This window comes from Peromyscus maniculatus, chromosome 5, assembly GCF_049852395.1.
Source record: "Peromyscus maniculatus bairdii isolate BWxNUB_F1_BW_parent chromosome 5, HU_Pman_BW_mat_3.1, whole genome shotgun sequence".
Lineage (NCBI taxonomy): Eukaryota > Metazoa > Chordata > Mammalia > Rodentia > Cricetidae > Peromyscus > Peromyscus maniculatus.
The window spans coordinates 95,857,424-95,878,328 of record NC_134856.1 but is presented as its reverse complement, the minus strand read 5'-3'; the positions used below and the strand labels follow the sequence as shown (position 1 = coordinate 95,878,328).

The window sequence follows — 20,905 nt, the reverse complement described above, 5'->3', positions numbered from 1 at the left end:
TTCAGAGATACAGTCCCTCATGGTGGGGAGGGTACGGAGGACGTCCTTGTGGTAGGAGCATATGGTGGCTGCTCCACACATCGTGGTGGATCAGAAAGCAGAGAGCTAGCAGCAGAGGTGGGTGTACAAAGGCCCGCCCTGAGTGACCCAAGTCCTCCAAGTGAGGCCTCACATCCCAGAGATTCCATGACCTCCCCAAACAGTGCCAGCTTCCGGGGACCAAGTGTTCAAATACACGAGCATGGAGGTGACATTTCTGACCGGAATCCTTCCTCAGGGGCTGCTCCTTTCTTGGCACTGGACTGGGAGGCCCTGGGTAGAATTCTAACCAGCAGCCTAGCTGTCTTGGCCGAGCAATGGGCTCACCAGGAGCTATGCAGATCCGAAGCCATTAAGTGCATGGTAATAACAGGGCATGGCAGGGACCAGCAAGGCTGCAGATGCTATCTGTCGTTCGTCAGCCCGGCAGGCCCCTGCCTGCAGTTCTGGACACGCAACAATCCTTTCAAGCTCCAACAAGATCTGTTTCATAGATTGGCGGGTCCTTGAGCTTTTTTCTCTGAGGGAAAATCAGATCACTCTGGTTTATTTGGCAATTTCTTACTTTACCCCTGGTGTGAAGTTTATAGGACAAGAAACCAGCACTACCAGGTAAGACTGCAGATTTCCTTAGAATACATACGTGGTATTTTTAAACTCTTAAAAGAGAAACTTCTGCTGTAGCCTGCCATTCCAAATAGACCACATGTTTCCTTAAGCCAGGCCAAAAAGGTCTCTTGACACACAGTTGTCTGGGCTTCTTGGAAGAGAGAATTAATTTCAAGGGGTTGGGAATCACCTCGCCATCCCCCTGCCTCAGTTGTTTATGGCCGACAAACAGTTCATATCAGATTGAAGATGCTACCCTTGAATAGACATCTGATGTTAAAAATACTTGAGCTGGGATGTCAGGATGGCTCAGTAGGTAAAGCACTTGCTACCAAACCTGATGACCTGAGTTCAGTCCCTGGGACCCACATGGTAGAAGGAGAGGACCCAGACATTGTCCTCTGACCTCCACACTCATACAATGACATGTGTACACACACACACACACACACACACACACACACACACACACACGTACACATAGACACATACACACACACAAATAGATATATTATTAAAACTTAAAAAAAATAAATAAAACTACTCAAGCCTGGTGTAATGGTTCACATTTGAAATCCTAGCACTTGGGAGGTAAAGGCAGGATGTTCAGTTCAAGGTCATCCTCAGCTACATAGTCGGTTCAAGGCTAGCCTAAGCTACATGAGACCTTGTCTTTAAAAAACAAGAAAAGAAATAGAGGCTGGAGAGATGTCTCAGTGGTTAAGAGCACTGGCTGCTCCTCCAGAGGACCTGAGTTCAGTTCTCAGCACTTATGTGGCAGTTCACAACTGTCTGTAACTCCAATTACGGGCGATCCTATGACCTCTTCTGGTTTCTGTGGGCATACACATGTGGCATACATTCACAGACACACATGCACATACATGTAAATTAAAAAAATGAAAATAAATCTTTGTTTAAAAAATTAAACAACTAAAAGTAAATAACAGGCCAGGAGATGGTGGGGCACACCTTTAATCCCAGCACTTGGGAGGCAGAGGCTGGTAGATCTCTGTGAGTTTCAGGCCAGCCAGGTCTGCAGAGTGAGTTTCAGGCCAGCCAGAGCTGTTACAGAGAAACCCTGTCTCGGAAAAAAAAAAAAAAGTGAATAATAGAATTTCTCTTTTCATCTTTTGATAAGCAGAGGCAATCCTGTCCCAAACAGATAGCCATCTGATTCTATCTCCCTCTGACATTTAACTCCCTCAGAACACCAGCTTACTTTTTCTAGATCACAGTTGTGTGTCCCAGATCCTGCCCTTGCCATGATTTCCCCTCTCTGTGAACTAGTCCTGGGTCATGGCCTCACTGGAAACAACCCTGCAGCCCATACTCTGAGGTTTGCCTCTCTGCCCCAGCTCCGCCCCTCTCGGCAGGCTCTGTTGCCTTTTGGCACACACCCCCACCCCACCCCGTTTACCCTTCTGGACTTGCTCACCGCTGTTAGAAAGATGCTGTTGTCATTCCTGGCCCTCACAGCCCTCCGATGGCCGATGGCCGGACGCTGATCCAGATTAATGCTCTGGTCAAGCATTTTGGTGATAATCTCACTGGCATTTCTGTGGGATCTGCCTTGTCATTCTGAGGTTTACTGCCCTTGTTTTTGATGACTGGGAATAATGGAATGTCAACCTTGGTTCACATTGGTGCCACAGCAAACCCAGGTTCCCCAGTGTCACTCTGTGATGAAGCTCCCCAGAAATAAACATCTAAAAGAAAATTGTTGCATTTTGCAAGAGTTTCAGCTCCCAGCACCTATGTTGGGCAGGCCATAACCACCCATAATTCCAACTCCAGGGATCCAGTGCCCTCTTCTGGCCTCCTCAGGTACACACACACACACACACACACACACACACACACACACACACACACACACACCAAAAATAGAGCTGAAAAGATGGCTCAGTGGTTAAAGTGTATATTCTCTTGAGTTCAATTTCCAGCACCCATTTTGAGTGACTCACAATTGCCTATAACTCAAGCTCTGGGGGATCTGATGCCTTTGGTCTCCAAGAGCACTACACTCAAGTACACATACAAACACACACACACACACACACACACACACACACACACACACACACACGTAAATGAAACTAAAAATAAATTAAAAAATATTTTGGTTCCCCCCCCCCAACAGGGTTTCTCTGTGTAACTTTGGTGTCTATCCTGGATTTCACTCTGTAGACCAGGCTGGCCTCAAACTAACAGAGATCCACCTGGCTCTGCCTGCCAAGTGCTGGGATTAAAGGTGTGCACCATCACCACCCGGCCCAAAAATATTTTTAAAATAATAATAAAAAATTTTAAAATATAAGAAGTGTTCTAAATATTAAATAAAGTATTTAAAATACATTGAAATAATCACCCAAATGTAAACTTTTTTTTCCATATTAACATGTGAAATGAAATGGTCTTTCTTGCGCTCACACACTATTACGCAGCTCAGGAAAATCACAGAACAACCAGTGTATGATGCTACTCCCTTCACTACATGGCTGTTCCCAACATCACTGCTACTACAAGCCTGGGTTTTCTGAATGAAAGGGATCTAAAGAGAAGCTCCCACCACCCTGTAATTTCCATGTCCTGTGGTCTACCTGTGTTTGCATGCACCAACCATAATCACCTGTAAAGTGTTCTGTGATATTTCTGAACAATAACTAGCTCACTCCATATACAAAGGGAAAACCCAAGATCTTTTATCTCTGTACCTGTAGTGTGAGTTTGGAATTACACTTGGAAGTACACTCAGCACCCTGGCCTCCCAATTCTAGCAACAGCTGAGGGATTTGACCCACACTTCAACTCCAGCTGTGGAAGGCCTATGTCATCCCAGAGAAAAACCACCAAGGAGAAGAAAGAGCTAAGTGTACACAAATCTTTAGTTGGTTCTCATCTGAGCAACAACCGTGGCATTTCTTTCAAATGTGTGTTCTGCTGTAATTAGTTTTTCATCCACAGTGAAGAGATCCCTGCACCCAGCCTGGATTTAATCCCTTCCCACCTTTGTGCCATCTTTGTTCTAGCTGGGCTTTGAACACATGACTCCTGAGATGTTGGTCTTTACCTATACAGCCAACATTATAGTAAATGGAGACAAACTGAGAGCATTTCCTTTAAAACCAGGACCAAGACGTCCACTCTCCCCTCTTATTTAATACCATGCTCAAAATCTTAGCTATAGCAACTACACAAGAGAGAGGCATGAAGGGAATAAAAATAAAGGGAAATGAAAGAGTCAAACTATCCCTACCTACAGATGACATGACATCTCTTCAATGACCCTATAAAGTCTACTAGAACCAGTGAAGTTGCAAGATACAAAACCAATATAAAAATAAAAGCAATACCCTTCATATATAGCAATAATATACCACAGAGAAAGAAATTAGGGGGAAAAAATCCCACTCAGATTAGCAGAAAAAAAAAAAAAGGACCCAGGAATACACCAAACTAAAGGAAAAGACCTCTACAATGAAAATTTCAAGACATAAAAGAGGAAACCAAAGAAGATACTAGATGGTGGGAAGGAAGACCTTCCATGCTCATGGATTGTCAGAATTAATATTGTGAAAATGACTATACTGCTTTATATTAGCCTACAGATTTAATTTAATACCTATCAAATTTCTGATGTGACATTTCACAGATCTAGGAAAAACAACACAAGAACTCGTGTGGAACCACAGAAGACTATAGATACCTAAAGCAATCCCAAGGAGTGAAAATACAGCAGGAGGAATCACAATACCTGGCTTCAAATTGTATGGTAGAGCCAGAGTGACAAAATCAGCCTGGGATTGGCCCAAGAACAGACAGACAAATGGAAAGGAATAGAGAGCCCAGAAATAAGCCAGCAAAGCTATATCCACCTAATTCTTGACAGGCAAAAATACACAGTGGTGAGGGAGATAGCCTATTTAATAAACGGTGTTGGTAAAACGGAACCTCCACCAGCAGAAGAATGAAATTAGATACATATTGTCATTTAATTTTTAAATGTTTACTTAATTCTTTTCTTGAATGCATCATTTTGTCTTTCTAGTTGTCTGAACCCAGCTGGGCCCCTTTCTTGGGTCCCCGCTCTCCACTTTCATGCTTTATTTGGTGACATTTCCCTCTAGGCCTTTCCACTCTGCTGAGGACCTCTTCCACGTATGTGCCTCTCACCTCCCAATGCCTCTGCTCTTAGTTAGCTGACTTTTTTATTTGTGTTTCATTTTCTTTTGAGACATATTCTGTCTTGCCTGGGATTCACTGTGTAACCCGGGCTAGCCTCAAACTTCTGACTCTCCTCCTTCCACTTCTCCAGTGCTGGGCTTTTAGACATGTGTTGTTTATGCCCATTTTATTAGGGGACAGAGATCAAACCCTGGGCCTTGTGCATGCTGAATTACACCTGAATCACAGCCTCAGCACATAGTTAAACCTACCTTGAACACAGCCTTTGTGCTCAGCACTAGCGATATAAAGATGTGTAAGACATAGTTGCTGCCCTTCATGGTAGAGCTGTAACAGAAGTGTGCACAAAATTCATAACCCAAGAAGCAAGGGAAGATATTGGAGACAATGACACCATTTCTCTACAGGTTGATGTGGAGAAGACAATGACTTAAGGCAATGTCTTAAGACTCCTGAGGGTGGGAGGAGTCCACTGACTCAGCCCGCACCTTATAAAGCAGGAGGAGAGAAGGGGATGGGGACCCAGTGGTGAGTGCAGGGTCTGCATCAGGACCCAAAACAACTCAGGATTGTTGGCAGGTGTATTAGTTAGGGTTCTCTGGAGAAACAGAACTGGCAGAGTGAATACATGGCAAAGGGGGGCAGGGTTTAGTAGATTGGTTTACAGGAAGTGGTCCAGGTAGTTCAGCAATTGCTAGAGGCCTCAGCAGTCCCAATCTGGCCCTGAAGGCCTGAAGGGTTCCTGGAGAGGCCCAGGGCTTCATGCAGAAAAGATGGCAACATGCACAGTTGCAGCAACAACACAGTAGATGAACTTGCCAATGAGATGTGAAGCCAGCAGGCAAAAAGCAAAAGTGGTTCCCTTAATTCTCCTTCCATCTGGACCACAGGTGGAAGGTCCTGCCCACAGTTAGGGTGAGTCTTCCCATTTCAAATAACCCAATCAAGAAAATCCCTTACAGATGTGCCCAGAGGTGTGCCTCATGGGTGGTCTAGATCCTATCAAGCCCACAGCATTAACCATCATGTTATGTTAATGTGGAGCTTCGGATGAGCAGGGAACAGCGAGGTCAGATAACATGAATGTGTGAGGTTTGTAGCTTTCTTTTCTCCAGCAAAGCATAGCAGGTTAGAGCAAGATGGATTTAGAGTGTAGGAGACTCCAGGGATTGGTCAGGGGCCCACAGTTATCAGACAAACCGGCACACAACCAGGAGTGATGGGGTGGTAACCAGGAGTGATGGGTGGTAACCAGGAGTGATGGGGTGGTAACCAGGAGTGATGGGTGGTAACCAGGAGTGATGGGGTGGTAACCAGGAGTGATGGAGTGGTAACCAGGAGTGATGGGGTGGTAACCAGGAGTGATGGAGTGGTAACCAGGAGTGATGGGTGGTAACCAGGAGTAATGGATGGTAACCAGGAGTGATGGGTGGTAACCAGGAGTGATGGGGTGGTAACCAGGAGTGATGGGTGGTAACCAGGAGTGATGGGGTGGTAACCAGGAGTGATGGGGTGGTAACCAGGAGTGATGGGGTGGTAACCAGGAGTGATGGGGTGGTAACCAGGAGGAGTGATGGGTGGTAACCAGGAGTGATGGGGTGGTGGGAACTTGTCCCGGGGAGACATGGACGAACATCTGCTCACCGCAGAGAGGGCTCCTGCGACTGACCAAAGCAATGACTCTGTCCGAGAGGAGTCTGGTAAAGTGAGGTGATTGGATCTACCTATGGGAGCATGGATGAGGGGTTGCTGGCAGGCGTGTGGGTGACCCCAAAGCTTCTGATCACCAAAAAGTCTCACCCCAACATAAATGACAACTCCACAGATGGAGTCCCCCCTCCGTTAAGCTCCCACACTCTAGATGATCCAGCATGTCCTGGGGCAGAAGTACATACAGCTGTTAGGGTCATGCAGGGTGGAGCAGCTGGATCTCAGGTGAGAGGCTAATGACCCTCACCTCCTGCTATGGGGAAGATCAATAGGCCTGATCTTGAGGGTCCCTTCAAAGTGTCGCAAGAGAAAGCATAGCACTCGGGTGCTCGGTAATGACTAAGTGGATAGGAATGGAGGTGAGACCCAAGGGGGCTTATGGGGTCGAGGCCACAGAGCAGGCAGGGATGGAGGAGAAGTAAGGAGACTCCTGTTGAAAGGCAACTTGTGGAATGGTCTTGAAGACATGGGCTGCATTCTGTGTCCACGGTTACCTCCCTCCGTTTTTTGCCTCCCTCCACAGACACTTAATGCCCCAGCGATCCCCCGCTGTATAATACACACAATGTCCTTGCCATGCGGCCTGGTGTCTAGTGCTGAAGACAGACTCCAAACCCAATGCCCCAGGCACTGTGGGTGAGACTACAGGATACTGTGGGAGGACCCAGGTCACAGAACCCACATGGGGCATTTGGAGAAGGCCCCCAAGAGGAAGTGACGTGTCAGCTGAGGCCTGATGGGGGCAAGGTGGGAACCTTTCAGAGCTAGGTACATTGGAACATTCCAGAGAGACCCAGCCATGATTTCCAGCCACATCTGTGGCAGCACTACCCACCCGGAGAGATGTTTTCACTTCCGCTGCTTAGGGCAGGTGATTCCTGCAACCCATGAGGGTCCCCTCCCTTCTCTCTGGCCCCGACTCTGCCATCACAGTGTAGGATTTGGGTACTGCAGGAGGTTGAGACCTCTCAGCTTGCTCTCCACTTCTCATCTCTCCTTCCAGAATCTGCTCAGCATCTCTAGTTCCAACACTTGCTTCGGTCTCTTTCAGGAACCAGTCTTTTCTGTTGCTCTCAGGTTCCAGGGGCTATTGTACGTGGACCTGACCTCTTCTTGTCCATAATCTCTTCAGAGGCTACTCTGCCTTCTGCTCACCTCCTTTGCTCATTCATCTCCTAGTGACTTCTTCACCTCTAGTTTTCTTGCTTCCCCCTCCCTCCCAGACGCAGAATCTGTATCCCAGCCTCAGCCCCTGCCTTCTGTGTGTCCTGTACCTACAGCTAGTCAGGTGTTTCCCCTGCTAATTTTACACTGAATTGGACATGCCCTGCTTCCAGTGAGAGCCCGCAGTGAGCCCTACTGTCTATAGATAAAGTCCAGCACTTACGAGGGCGGCAGCCATTCCGTCTTCCCGCTATCTTGCTCTTCTTCTTGCCTCTGTCAAAGACCCAGTGACGCTGAGCCATTGCCTGCTTTTCTGTGTTCTTGTCAACGGCTGTAGGCTCTAGGCAAATGCCCTTGTTCTGCAACTGTCCACTTTCCAGACCCTCAGCGGGACCAGTCTCAACCATCTTTGTGTTTGGGAAATGACCTCTGATGTATTTTATCTTATTCATAGATTTTTGTGTGGTATTATTATTTGTGTTTTTTGTTGTTTGGTTTGTCTTTCAGAGACAGGGTCTCGTGTAGCCCAGGTTGGCCTTGAACTTCTGCTCTTCCAGCGTTTACTTCTCAGGTGCCGTGATCACAAGCATGCGCCCATGCTCCTGGGTTTATGTGTGCTGGGGTTGGAACCCAGAGCTTCACACATGCTAGACAAGCCCTCTGCCAACCAGGCTACATCCCCCCACCCCCCACTTCCTTGCCCTGCACCCTCTAGAACCCTCTCAGACAAGGTCTCCTGTAGCCTAGGCTGGCTTTGCACTCCTGAGCCTCCTGCCTCTACCTCCCAAGTGCTGGGGTTCTAGAGGTATGCACTACCTCACCCAATTTGTATTTGTGTGTGTTACGTTCTCACTGTAGCCTAGACAGATGTCTACAATCAGCAAATCTTCCTGCCTCTGCTCCCCAAGTACTGGGATTACAGCTGTGAACCACCACTGCCAGTTTTGAGTTTTGTTTAACTTTTTTGTGATGCTGGGGATTGAACCCAGGGCCTGAACATGCTAGGCAAGCATTCCCTCACTGAGCTGTATCCCCAGCCCCCCTCTGGTATTTTCAGTCTATGGAGACCTCTTCCTGGGGGACTCCATCGGTATTTCCCCGAGTGCTCGAAATCTTTGGGCTGGCCTTTTGGTCACGCCTGTGATTCTTCTCCTTCTGTACCTTACTCAGGTCAAGGGCCCAGGTCCTTGGACCTGTGGATATGAGTTCCTTCATGCAGTTCTCCACATTAACAGCTCAGTAAACAACTGTGGAATAAAGGCATTAGCATTGTTTCAACAAGACCAAAATAAACAGATAAGGTACAAATTAAGTCTTTTCTGATTTCAGTGTTGGGAATTTCACATTAAAGTGGCACAGTTATCAGGACTGGAAGCAAAGGTCCTGGCTTATCTTTTGTTTCATTTTATTCTTTGAGGCAAAGTCTTGCTATGTAGCCGGTGCTAGCCTGGAACTCTCTTAGAGGTCCTCACAGTGGTGGGACTATGGGCATGGGCCACTATACCCGGCCACCCTGGCCACTGCTCTGTTTTCAACCATTTCACAGTGATTCTGAGTCGTGCACCCTGCCCACATCCTGAGGGTGACTCTGACCAGCTGGTATTGGCCCGTTATTCTCTAGTTGATGATAAGTCAAACAGAATGAGCCAGGCAACACAGTTTTGACTTCTGGGAAACATTGTGTTTTACCAGAGACCTCTATACCACAAAATCTACAAACTTTAATATTCCTGTCTGTCTCTGCGACTTGGAGTTTCTGTTCTGTCCTTGTGGCCCACGCTTCTGATTCAGTGAGCAGAGTTGACTGTGTTGATGTAAGAGTGAGCAGGCCTGCCCAGGCCTGTGGAAACTCTGCAGATAGGAAAGGGCAGGTCTCCACCAGGCCTTCAAGGCAGTCTTGTGGGGGTGGGGCTCTCGGGACTCCACCTTGTGACTGTGTGAGGCTGTGCTGAGACATTCAGGCCCCTTCAAGGGCTTCCTATAGTACACACACACACACACACACACACACACACACACACACACACACACACACACAGAAGGGAGAAGAAAGCATTGCCCAAATCCCATGGCTCCCAAGCACGCTGGCTTTGTTGCTGTCCTGGAGAGTCAGGGAAGGCAGGAAAGCAGAAAAACCAAAGCAAGAATTGTCTCAATTCCTGGGGGAAAGTCTGGTTGGTGAGAATAGGAATGTTCCTGTGATGGGTGGAAAGCTAGCCTTGGGATTAGTGGACATATATACACTGCAGAGAACTGGGATTGGCAAGTTCAGGGCAAGGAGAAAGGCTTTTTAAAGGATTAAGAGAAACGTAGCAAATGCTTAAAGTGTACTACACACAATGACAGCAGGGTTAGCGAGTTTGTCGTTCCTAAGACAGTGTGTTGTTGTAAAGGCCACTTTGGCCTTGAACTTGTAATCCTTCTGCCTCTGCCTCCTGAGTGCTAGGATTACGGGTGTGTGCCACCGTGCCTGGCCAAGTTAGTGCTTCTTTACAAACCAAGTTCAAACACCTGGTAATTAAAAGCCCCGTGGAGCTGTTGTGAATCCAACAGAACCTTGGTGTACATCGGAGGCCAGCGGAGGTGATGTCTGTCTGGAACGACAAAAATCACAACTGCGGATCCCACTCCTGTGATGGATGGAGGGGCAACGGTGGATGATGGGAGAGGCTGCAGTTGTTCCCAAAGGCGAAGTGGGCTGGGATTGGCCCTCCCTGGCAGCCTTCGTGACAGCACATGTTTCTCCCTCCAAGGAGACCATAGAGAAGGCCACTGTCATCCTAAAACAGCATGACCCTGGAGGGAGAGACAGAAGCCCAGTCAGACAGGCAGGGCCTGTCTGCTCATCGCGGGCTTGCCACTGCTCTCTCACAGTGGGTTTTAGCTGCTCCGCAATAAAACTTGAAAGAAATCCGTAGAGAGGCTTGAGAGATGAGAGGCTCCGTGGTTGAGTACTGGCTGCACTTGCAGAAAACTTGGGTTTAATTTCCTGTACCTACCTGGTGGCTCATAACTATCTGTCACCCCATTTCTGTGGCATTTGATGCCCTCTTCCAGCTTTGCAGCCACCAGGCACCCATGTGGTGCACAGTCATACATGCATGCAAAATACACATAAAAATGAAATTTAAAATATACACAGACAGGTAAGGTAAAGAATTGTGGCCTGGAGTGGGTGCTAGGGAAATGGATCCTTGCTTAGGTCAAATGCCCGCTGAGCAAGCACTGAACCTGAGTTCAGATCCCTACACCCACATAAAAGCTGGGTGTGGTTGATACATCTATAACCTTGACACTGACTGGGGACAGAGTAGAGAGACAGGCAGACTCTGGAGTTCACTGGCCAGCCAGTCTAGCTAGAGGTAAGAGACACTGTTCAAAAGATAAGAAAGATGTAGAGGAGTGTGGGAGACAATAACATCAACCCCTGGCCTCCACATGCGTGTACAAACACATCACACACACACACACACAAGAATTTTAGCTTAGACTGGCAGGTCTAATCCAGAACGAAAACAAAACAAAGAGTTTGTGATAAGGATAAAATGAAACAGGAACCATGTTTGCATGCTCCCATGGTTCCATGCATGCTCCCATGGTTATATGCATGCTTCCATGGTTACATGCCTTCAGATGTTTGAAATGGGACCCTGGTCTGCTTCACCTCTGTCCAGTGTCTCCTGGAGCAGCTGCGTTCTGGGCTTGTTCCACATTCTAGGTCAGTTCTCAAAGCTCACCACCCCTGAGGAACTACCCCTGAGCTTCAGTCAGGCCCTCCCACTTAGCTGGTAGAAATTTAACTAAGGAGGAAAACTTGACATTGTCATTTACCTGTGGCCATGACTTTAATGAGGGTGGATTTTTGTTTTTTAGGGAGAAGAAAATGACTTTGTAGACAGCACTGGAGATCCCCTTTCAGGTAAAGGATTGACTAAGGCACCGGCATTGGCGAGCACTGGGCAGACGCATGAAAGTTAGTCAGCGAATGTGTGCATCATTAACGTGTGTTATGCATGTGGCTTTATAGCTATTCAACAATCAGCAGTTAATTTTCATCCTATTGATTATAATTGTGAGTGTGCATGTGTGTATGTGTGTGTGTACCTCAGTTTTTGAGACGAACTCTCACTAGGACCTGAAGGCTAAGCTTGTTGGCCAGGGACCTCCTCCCTCTGCCTTCCCAGCACTGGGACCACAGATGCATGTTACCACACCTGGCTTTTTTGTTTGTTTGTTTGTTTGTTTGTTTTTTTGAGACAGGGTTTCTCTGTGTAGCTTTGTGCCTTTCCTGGAACTCACTCTGTAGACCAGGGTGACCTTGAACTCACAGACATCCGTCTGGCTCTGCCTCCTGAGTGCTCGGATTAAAGGTGTGTGCCACCAGCGCCTGGCTTCCTTTTGTAGTTCTGAGGCCCACATTTGGATGCCTGGGCTTGCAGAGTGAGTGCTTTACTGATTGAGCTGTCTCTCCAGGCCCAACTGTACTTTATTTTCAAACAATAGCATATGCTTGGGGGAACCAAAGCACAGAGCTTGCCCAGTGACTCTTCATCCTTGTTATATTTTCTGGGTACAGCAGAGGATATTCCTTATTCCTGTGACCCAAACACCTCTGTGGAGCCTGGTGTCAGTACATACATTTGGGACACCATCGTTCATGAACATGTCCCAATCTCTTTGAGTGCCTGAGGGGTTCACCTATTGCACGTGTTTTGATGGTGAATTCTCGGTTGCTTCCATTCTGCTTATGATCCCTTCTGAAAGGCCCGAGTTACACAGAAGAGGGCAAGGGATTGTGGGAGGGGAAAACCTATCAGAACTGTTTATAACCTTCCTGCAGATAGAGTGAATTCCCATCCTAACTTGGCACAGCCAACTACATAGCAAGGTGTGTCTTCATCCAAGTCTGCCCCCACCACCCAAATGCAGTACTAGGGATGGAACCCAGGGCCTTCGCATGTTACACGAGTGCTCTGTCACTGGGTTACTTCCCTAGTCCTCCTGAAAATGTTTAGAGGGGCTTTTCTCTAATCTGGCCCTCATTTGTCTATGAAGGGTAGATTGGCAAGTTTAGTATTTGGGCCACCATCAGGACCCTACCCAGTTCTTGTGCTGACAGCCACTGACCTGAGGCTACTCCTTGAGACCATGGTTTCCATCACAGCTGTGCATCTGAAGTCTCCGAGGGAGCTGTGAAAACTCCCATGTCCTGCTACCACTCCGCACTAATTAAAATCAGACTTTGGTGGCTGGCCCAGATGCGAGGAGGATTTCCCTCAGGGGTCCGAGGGGATCAGTGGGCTCCACCTCAAATGAAGTTGAGGAACAATTGCTTCTCAAGAGCCATTGTCCCGCACCCACAGCTGTCCCCTGGGCCATGCTAACTGTGTGTTCGAAGTAGGCTTTAATGGATGACGTCTTTAATCCTCGAAGCTACTTTTGAGACCAATGTCATTCATTACCTGTGTTCACAGAGTGAGACCAGAGCTTAGCACACACCTGTGCAACAGGCAATCTGCCTGGCCACAGGGGGCCTTCTCCCTAGTAACGCTCGCTCACTTTTCTTTTTCTTTCTGGGTCTCCGTGGTGCAAGCTGGTCTGGAGCTAGCTGTGTGGCTGAGAACGCCATACCTATCCTTGGTCCACCTATCTCTACCTCCTGAGTGCTGAGGTTGACAGGCGTGCACCAGTTTATGCGATGCCAGGAACTGAATCCAGGCCTCAAGCATGATGCACAAGCTCAATACCCACGGGGCTCTACCCTCTGAGCTACACCTCCATGCCCTCGTTTAGAAGTGACAAATAGGATAAGAGTTATTAAAGTATCTAAGTGAATTTTTGTGGAGGACTGAATATTTTTTCAATCATCTCCTCTCTTTCCAAATCTAGAATTGACCCACAATTTTTTTTTAGTCTTTTTACTGTTTTCTCACAGCCTGTTCTTCCTGGCTTCCTCCTTCCTCCCTGAATTCTCCCTGCCACATCTGAAATGCAGCTGAAAGTAACACATGCTTAGACCTCCTTCCCGGGGAAGCAGAATCCTCGTTTATGCACCTATTTGGCAAATACATACTTAATTTCTTTTTTTAAATATCATTTATTTTTTATCTTTAATTATGTGTATGTGTGTGGCAGTGGGTGGGGCTATGTGCATGTGAATGCAAGAGCCCACCGAGACAGAAAAGGGCATGAGTGCCCCAGGAGCTAGAGTTCCAGGAGGTTGTGAATACTCTTAACTGCTGAGCCATGTTGCCAGCCCCTAGTTTTTTAATTTCCAGAGAGAACGTGTCATTGGAGGAAGGGCTAGTTCCTTGTCATTACAGTAACTGTCATTCATCCAGTGGCTACTGTGTACCCAGGGCTAACCTGTCACTTGATAGGTATCAGGTCATGATCAATGATCTAGTCCTCCCCCATGCCTGATGATTTCTTGGTTCTCAAGTTTCTCTCTTCCTTCCTCAAGACATCTCAAAGTTTGTCCTTCCAGGTAGAATATCACATGAGATGTGAGAAGTAGTTAAGGTATGGGGCGGGGTGTGTGTGTGTGTGTGTGTGTGTGTGTGTGTGTGTGTGTGTGTGTGTAAATATGTTTCATAGAAAATAACCCCGCTACCTAAAGTTTATCATTTTCTTTTCAGTTTCTTAGACAGGGTCTTTCTATGTAGTCCTGGCTGTCCTGGAACTCACTCTGTAGACCAAGATGGCCTGGAACTCACAGAGATCCTCCTGCCTCTGCCTCCCAGGTGCTGGGATTAAAGGTGTGTGCCACCAGGCCTGCCATAGCTTGTGATTTTAACAGGCAGTTTGAAATCTTCTCATACATCAATGCATACGGATTCCAGTGTTGCGTTCCCACCTTATTCACTGAGCCGGGGTGATCTGTCCAGGCAGCTTGCTCTGTGGATCCTGTCTCTACCTTCTATGGCTAGAATAGCAGTTGGGCTATCACATTCACACAGCATTTACAGAGGGTTTGGGTGGAGGGTCTGAACTTAAGTCCTCGTACTTGTTTGGCAAATGCTTTAGCCACGGAGCCATCCCCCTGGGCCTCTATTTTATTTATATTTAAGACAGAGTCATGCTATGTAGCCCTGGCTGACCTGGTGCGCAGGCTAACATGGTGAATACTTTATCAGCTGAGACAATCTCCCCACCCCACCTCTGTTCAATTTCTTCCTTTCCCACAGTCACTGCTCAGTGACATCATGTGTAGTAATGTGTCATCTTACAGCAAAGGTCGCATCCCCACAATTTTCCAAGCCTATGATCTTTCAACCCAAACTCAGACTCTGGAGATGGCGTGGTGTAGTCGACGCTGCTCAGTGGTCATGTCCACAGAGTGGCCCCACCAAGGGCTTTAGTGAGTGACTTCCTGAGACCTCTCCCCCACCCACTTCACTTCCCACTCATGTTTTTAACCTCCTGGTAAGAAAGGATGCTGAGAGGACTGAAGCGGGGAAGGCCATCCTTCTGGGGTGGGAACCAGTTTTTGGGTGAGGCCCAGACTAGAACCTGGTGTGCTCCTCGGCCTGCCTCCAGCTCCCTGCTCACCCCCAGGCTGCTGGCCACACTTCAGACAGAGCCTCTGTGAGTGAAGAAACAGATAAAGCAGAGGAATGATAAGGAGGCTGTAAATTCCAAAAGTAAGCTTTCTGTCACTAGCCATGACAGATGTGCTTTTTGTTTTCAGATGTGCGCATGGAGCAGGCAGACCAGTTTTCTTTCTTTTCAAGAACTCTCGAGGGGTTGTGCAATCACCATAACATCTTCACATGCTAGGTTTGATGTTAAAAGCTATCAGGGAAGCCAGTGAAATGGCTTAGTAGAGAAAGGTGCTTGCTGTCAAGCCTAGCAACCTGAGTTCAATCCCCGGGCCCCACAGGATGGAAGAGAAAACTAAGTCCTGCAGTTTATTCTCTGACCTTCACAGGAAGTGGCACAAAAGCACCTGTGCACACACAGGACAATAACAATAATTTAAAAAAAAAACTGTCGGGTAGAGGGGTGTGCTCAAGCATGAGTTGGTCCTGGAACCCTCAGCCTGGTCAATGGCCCTCCAAATGCATGCTGGAACAGGGAAAAGCATGGATGGAAAGGGAGGTTGGCTTTATCAACTCTTGCTGCTGCTACCAGCTGAGCAGCCGTTCTTCTCCTGTAAAGAGTAACACTGTAGGGGCTTCCAAGATGTCCCAGTCAGTAAAGCGCTTGCTTGCCTTGCAGAATGAGCTCTATTGCCAGCAGCCATGTGGTCATGGTGCATATGTCTGACTCCGGTGCTAAGGAGGAAGAGATAGATGCCTGGGGGTTTGCCGGCCAGCCTACCCTACTTAATAAGCTCCAGGCCAGAGCTTAAAGATACTGTCTTTAAAGAAAAATAGGCTCAGTGGTGGGTAACGTTCTTGCTGTGTACCTATCTAAAAGTAAAAGCCAGTGCCTCAGAGGCAGTGCACATCGTTAACCTGAACAGTGGGTCCAGATTCAGGTAGATCTCTGAGGCTTCCTGACCAGCCAGTCTAGCCTAATCTGTGGGTTCCAGGCCAGTGAAAGATCCTGCACAAAAGGGGGCAGGGGTGGCACCCAAGGATTGACACCCAAAGTTGTCCTCTGGTCTCCACACGCATACTGTACATCTGTGCACACTTGCACACACACATAATAACATGATGTGAGCAGTAAGAAGTGGCTGTACTGGACCATTTGAAGGAAGGCTGTGTGTGTGAGAGAGACACTTAGATGATGTCACCAATATGGTAGGAAAATAAAAGGGACATTGCTTGTGTAAGTCAGACCCCTGGCTAACCTGTATCCTCTCTGTCACCCTGCAGGTGTCAGTAAAAACCAGCCATGTAAGGAAGGCTGCTCTTGCTCCTCCTGTTCACCCCGGGTCCCCACCATCAGCGACTTGCTCAATGATCAGGACTTGCTAGATGTGATCAGGATAAAGCTGGACCCGTGTCACCCGACCGTGAAGAACTGGAGGAATTTTGCCAGCAAATGGGGCATGCCCTATGACGAACTGTGCTTCCTGGAGCAGAGGCCTCAGAGCCCCACACTGGCCTTCTTATTCCGAAACAGCCAGAGGACTGTGGTCCAACTGATGGAGCTCTGCCGACTTTACCACAGGGTTGATGTGGAGAAGATCCTGCGCAGGTGGGTGGATGAGGAGTGGCCGCACCGGGGACACTCGGACAGTTCCATGCACTTCTAGAATCCCCTTCTGGCATTGGCCTTTCTGCCTGCGGGACCAGCACTCGTCACGGGGGGAGATGTGCCTGCTCTTGAGATTTTTCAGATGAGGATGTGGAATGGGCAATGGCTGTCCCTGAAGCTGGTGGCTTGTGGAAGGATGGGTTCTGTTTCGGTGGCAGGTATTTGTTTCTTTTTGCACATCTGTTTTAATTTAATATTTGAACCTGGAATTGGGGAAGAATATTTTGTAGGTCGTATCTAGAGCCAAGGCCTATGGGTGGGACAGAACCATGCCAGCATGAAAAGAAAATGACCCTCTCCTTAGGTACTGCTAAAGATTGTAGCGGGATCCCAAACTGTTGATGTCTCTGGACGTGTCCATGTCATCCTATGCAGAACCCTTGCATTCCCAGCCTTGCAGAAGATGGCATGGAGAAGTCACCCTGGCCTGTTCACTGTTATTGTTTCTGTCGCAAAAGGTTTAGAAGATCAAGAGGATACTGTATGATGTGGCCTGGATACAAGGGCCATCTTTTTTATTCAAACACTTTTGTAATCTATGGGCTATTAGTACTGTCACTGGGTTTAGTATTTTTAAAAGAAATACAAAATTTCTGGTTTGAAGAACAGCAGAATGGGTTGGTGTCATGGGAATGGCACTGACAAAGAATAGTACTTAATATTCCCTCTTGGGGGCTGGGGAGATGCTCAGTGGTTAAAGTGCTCACTGCACAAGCATGAGGACCAGGGTTCATGAGGACCAGGGTTCAGGTCCCAGAACCCATAGGAATGAGGGGATGTGTGGCACCTGTGATTTCAGTGCTCAGAAGGGAGAGACAGAGGTCCTCAGATGGAGCAAGCTGCCTAGCTAGGGCCAGTCAAATGGGATCAACTGAGGGACTCTTTTTCAATGCACAATGTAGAGATCAATTGAAGAAAAATGTCAACATCAGCTTTGGGACTCTGTATGCACACATGCACATGTGCATCTGCATACACATGCAACAACACACAAATCACACACGTGCATGTGCATCTGCATATACATGCAACAACAACAACAACACACACACAAATCTTTCTAAATGCCATTTGGGGAGGCTGAGGACATGGGTCAATGAGTAAAGCGCTTGGCTTATCAGTACGAGGACCTGAGTTCAGTCACCAGCACCCCCGTAAAAGCCAGACATAGTAGCATGTGCCTGTAACCCCAGCACTAGAGAACCAGATCCAGGAACTCACTGGACAGCCAACGTAGCCAAATTGGGAAAGCCACTGTTTCAAAAAGGAAGGTCAGTGTGAAGAGTGATTGAGGAAGATACCTAAGGCCAACCTCTGACGTGTGCACGCATGCGTGCACACGCACCTGTTTGTTATCCAAGCCTCTTTTTTTGGTGCTAGGGATGGAACTGAGGACCTTGAACATGTTCAGCCTGCGCTCTACCACTGAGCTACACCAGCACTCCTGTTATTCCTGGAATTTTTTTAATTTTTTATTCTTCTCTCATACACTACACCCCAATTGCAGTTTCCCCTACTTCCGCTCCTCCCAGTTCCCCTCCACACATATCTCCTCTCCCCCAGATCCACTCCTCCTCCACTTCCCTTCAGAAAGAGCAGGCCTCCTAGGGATATCAACCAAACACGGCATAACGAGATACAATAAGACTAGGCATAACCCCTCATTACCAAGGCTGGTTTTTATTTTTATGTGAGCTCACCAAAATCCCAGTGCTGGAAAAGTCGAGACAAGCTGATCCCTGGGGCACCCCTGCCAACCAGCCTAGCTTATATGGTGAACTACAAGCTGGTGAGAAATCCTGTTGAAAAAAAACAAGGTAAACAGTGTCCCAGGAGCGACATCAGAGGTTGTTCTCTGGCTTCTACACGCACACATACACACAAGCTCACAGAGCCATACACATATACCCTAATTAAAATAAACAAAAAGGAAGGATAACATTGACTACACAGGACAGAGATACTAAGATGAACTTAAAAGAAGGTGATTTTCTAAGCCGCCATTTTTTTCTCATAGCAATTACGTTTTTCCTTAGGTTGTTGGTAAGTAAGGTCAGCTTCTCACCCAGTGTGACCTCTAAGCAGCCCATGAGGCTTGTCCATCACTTCTGTTTCACTAGTAATCACATTCTACACCTTCCCCACTCAGATGTATCACAGTTATGGCCACCTTATTGCCCGATGTATTTAAAGTGACGGCTAATGATCAAATGTGGACGTTGTGTTTTTCAGATTTATTTTATTTGTATGAATGTTTTGCTTGCATATTTGTCCGTGCACAGGCATGCATGGTGCGTGCAGAGGTCAGAAGAGGGCACCCTAGGTACCCTAGACCTGGAATTACAGCTTTTCAGCCTCCATGTGGGTGCTGGGACTTCTGCAAGAGCCACTTTTAACTGCTGAGCCCATCTCCCCAACCCCTAACTGCAGATGTTTTAAGAAATAGCCTCTTGGGAAAATCAGATGTTATGTGCATCGTGGGCAGAACTTGCTAGGGGATGCTCTGTCATTTCACAGATGTGATTGGTTGCCTAGCTTTCTCATTAACCTGTCCATGGTGTGCTCTGGCTAGTCTCGCAGAATCTCCTAGCCAAAGCTAAAAGCTACTCTCAAACTCGCTGCAGAGCAGAGGATGACCTCGCATTTCTGGTTTGCCTGCCTCTGTCTTTCAAGTGCTGGGCCACCACATCTGGTTTTGCTCTCGTTTCTTAGAGCAGAAGCAACCGTAGGGAATGAGAGGGGCTTTGGAAATCACTTCGCAGGAAATGTAACTCGGCGGGTGAGGCTCAGAGGTAGAGGATGCTGGAACATTAGGAGATGTCAGCCCTAGCTTCCCAATGTATCCTAGAACCCCCAAAGGATGAAAGGAGTAAGCTCCCAGGCTGACATATGTCTTATTGACACTGTCTAGCCAGATGTTCCCAGAAAGCCCCTTCCTTCCCATCTCCACCAAGCAGACTTGTCACTTTGGCCCAATTTGTGACCATCCCAGAGGCATTGGTGGAGGGGGAACCCCCATTCTGTTCCATTTTGTCAGCCTACTCCCCCGTCCGTACCCCTCCTCCGAGCCTGCCTTTCCCACACACAGAGAAAAGAAGGGAGAGGAGGAACTCCGGGTGGACAAGCGGGGCTGCGGCAGAAGGCCAGGGAGGAAGGGCATGAGCTAGCTCCCGTCTCTCTGTCCATGTCCTCAGCTCCATAGAACCCCTGCTCCACCTAGAGCCTCGGGCCAATCTCTACGACTCGGAACACAGCAGCTGAAATGATGGCTTCCAACTCCCTCCCATGGGCCACAGTGGCAAAAATGATTAAAACGTAAAAAATCTTCCTAATGGTGCTGATTTTTTAAACCAAAAACTGAGATGAAAAATCCTGCCCATAAAAATCCCCACAAGTTGATTCATGGTGATCAGAGTTTCAGATAGCCCAGATTCTCCTCAAACTTGATATGTAGCTGAGCTGAGGCTGGCCTTGAACTTATGATCCTTCTGAATTCACCTCCTGAGTGTTAGGGTTGTGGGTATGTGTCACCATGGCCAGCCAAACTTGAGTCCCCACCACAAACTCCAAGAGTGAGTATTTTTCATGACCGGCCTGGGACAGCTGATCCTCTGGACCATCATTTCACAGGAAGTGTCCCCAGCACTTCAGCCTCCATGGACTTGTCAGGCTGCATCTCTAGAACAGAGCTGTGCTTGCAAGTGTTCGCTGACCTTGCCTTTCTACAGTTGGATCAAAGCTGTCAGGCAGGGCTGGAGGGATGGTTCAGCAGTTAGGAGTGCTTGCTGCTCTTCCAGAGGACCTGGGTTCAATTCCCAGCACCCACATGGGGTGGCTCACAGCTGCCTGAGACACCAGCTCCTGGGGAATCTGACACCCTCTTTTAGCCTCCAAGGGCACCCACACACATGGCATACACACACACACACACACACACACACACACACACACACACACACACACACACACACACACACACAGAGTA

The 20,905-nt window shown here is 47.8% G+C and overlaps 1 protein-coding gene across 1 annotated transcript in view; it reads left to right on the top strand.

The window, feature by feature from the left end:
• Positions 1 to 20,054, top strand: part of Edaradd (EDAR associated via death domain) — a 44,558-nt gene extending 24,504 nt beyond the window's left edge. The window contains exons 5-6 of the mRNA XM_006980159.4: positions 11,584 to 11,629; positions 16,536 to 20,054. Coding sequence (XP_006980221.1) covers positions 11,584 to 11,629; positions 16,536 to 16,918 — 429 coding nt within the window. The 3' untranslated portion in view covers positions 16,919 to 20,054. The remainder of the gene's footprint in view (positions 1 to 11,583; positions 11,630 to 16,535) is intronic.
• Positions 20,055 to 20,905: the final 851 nt, after the last annotated feature.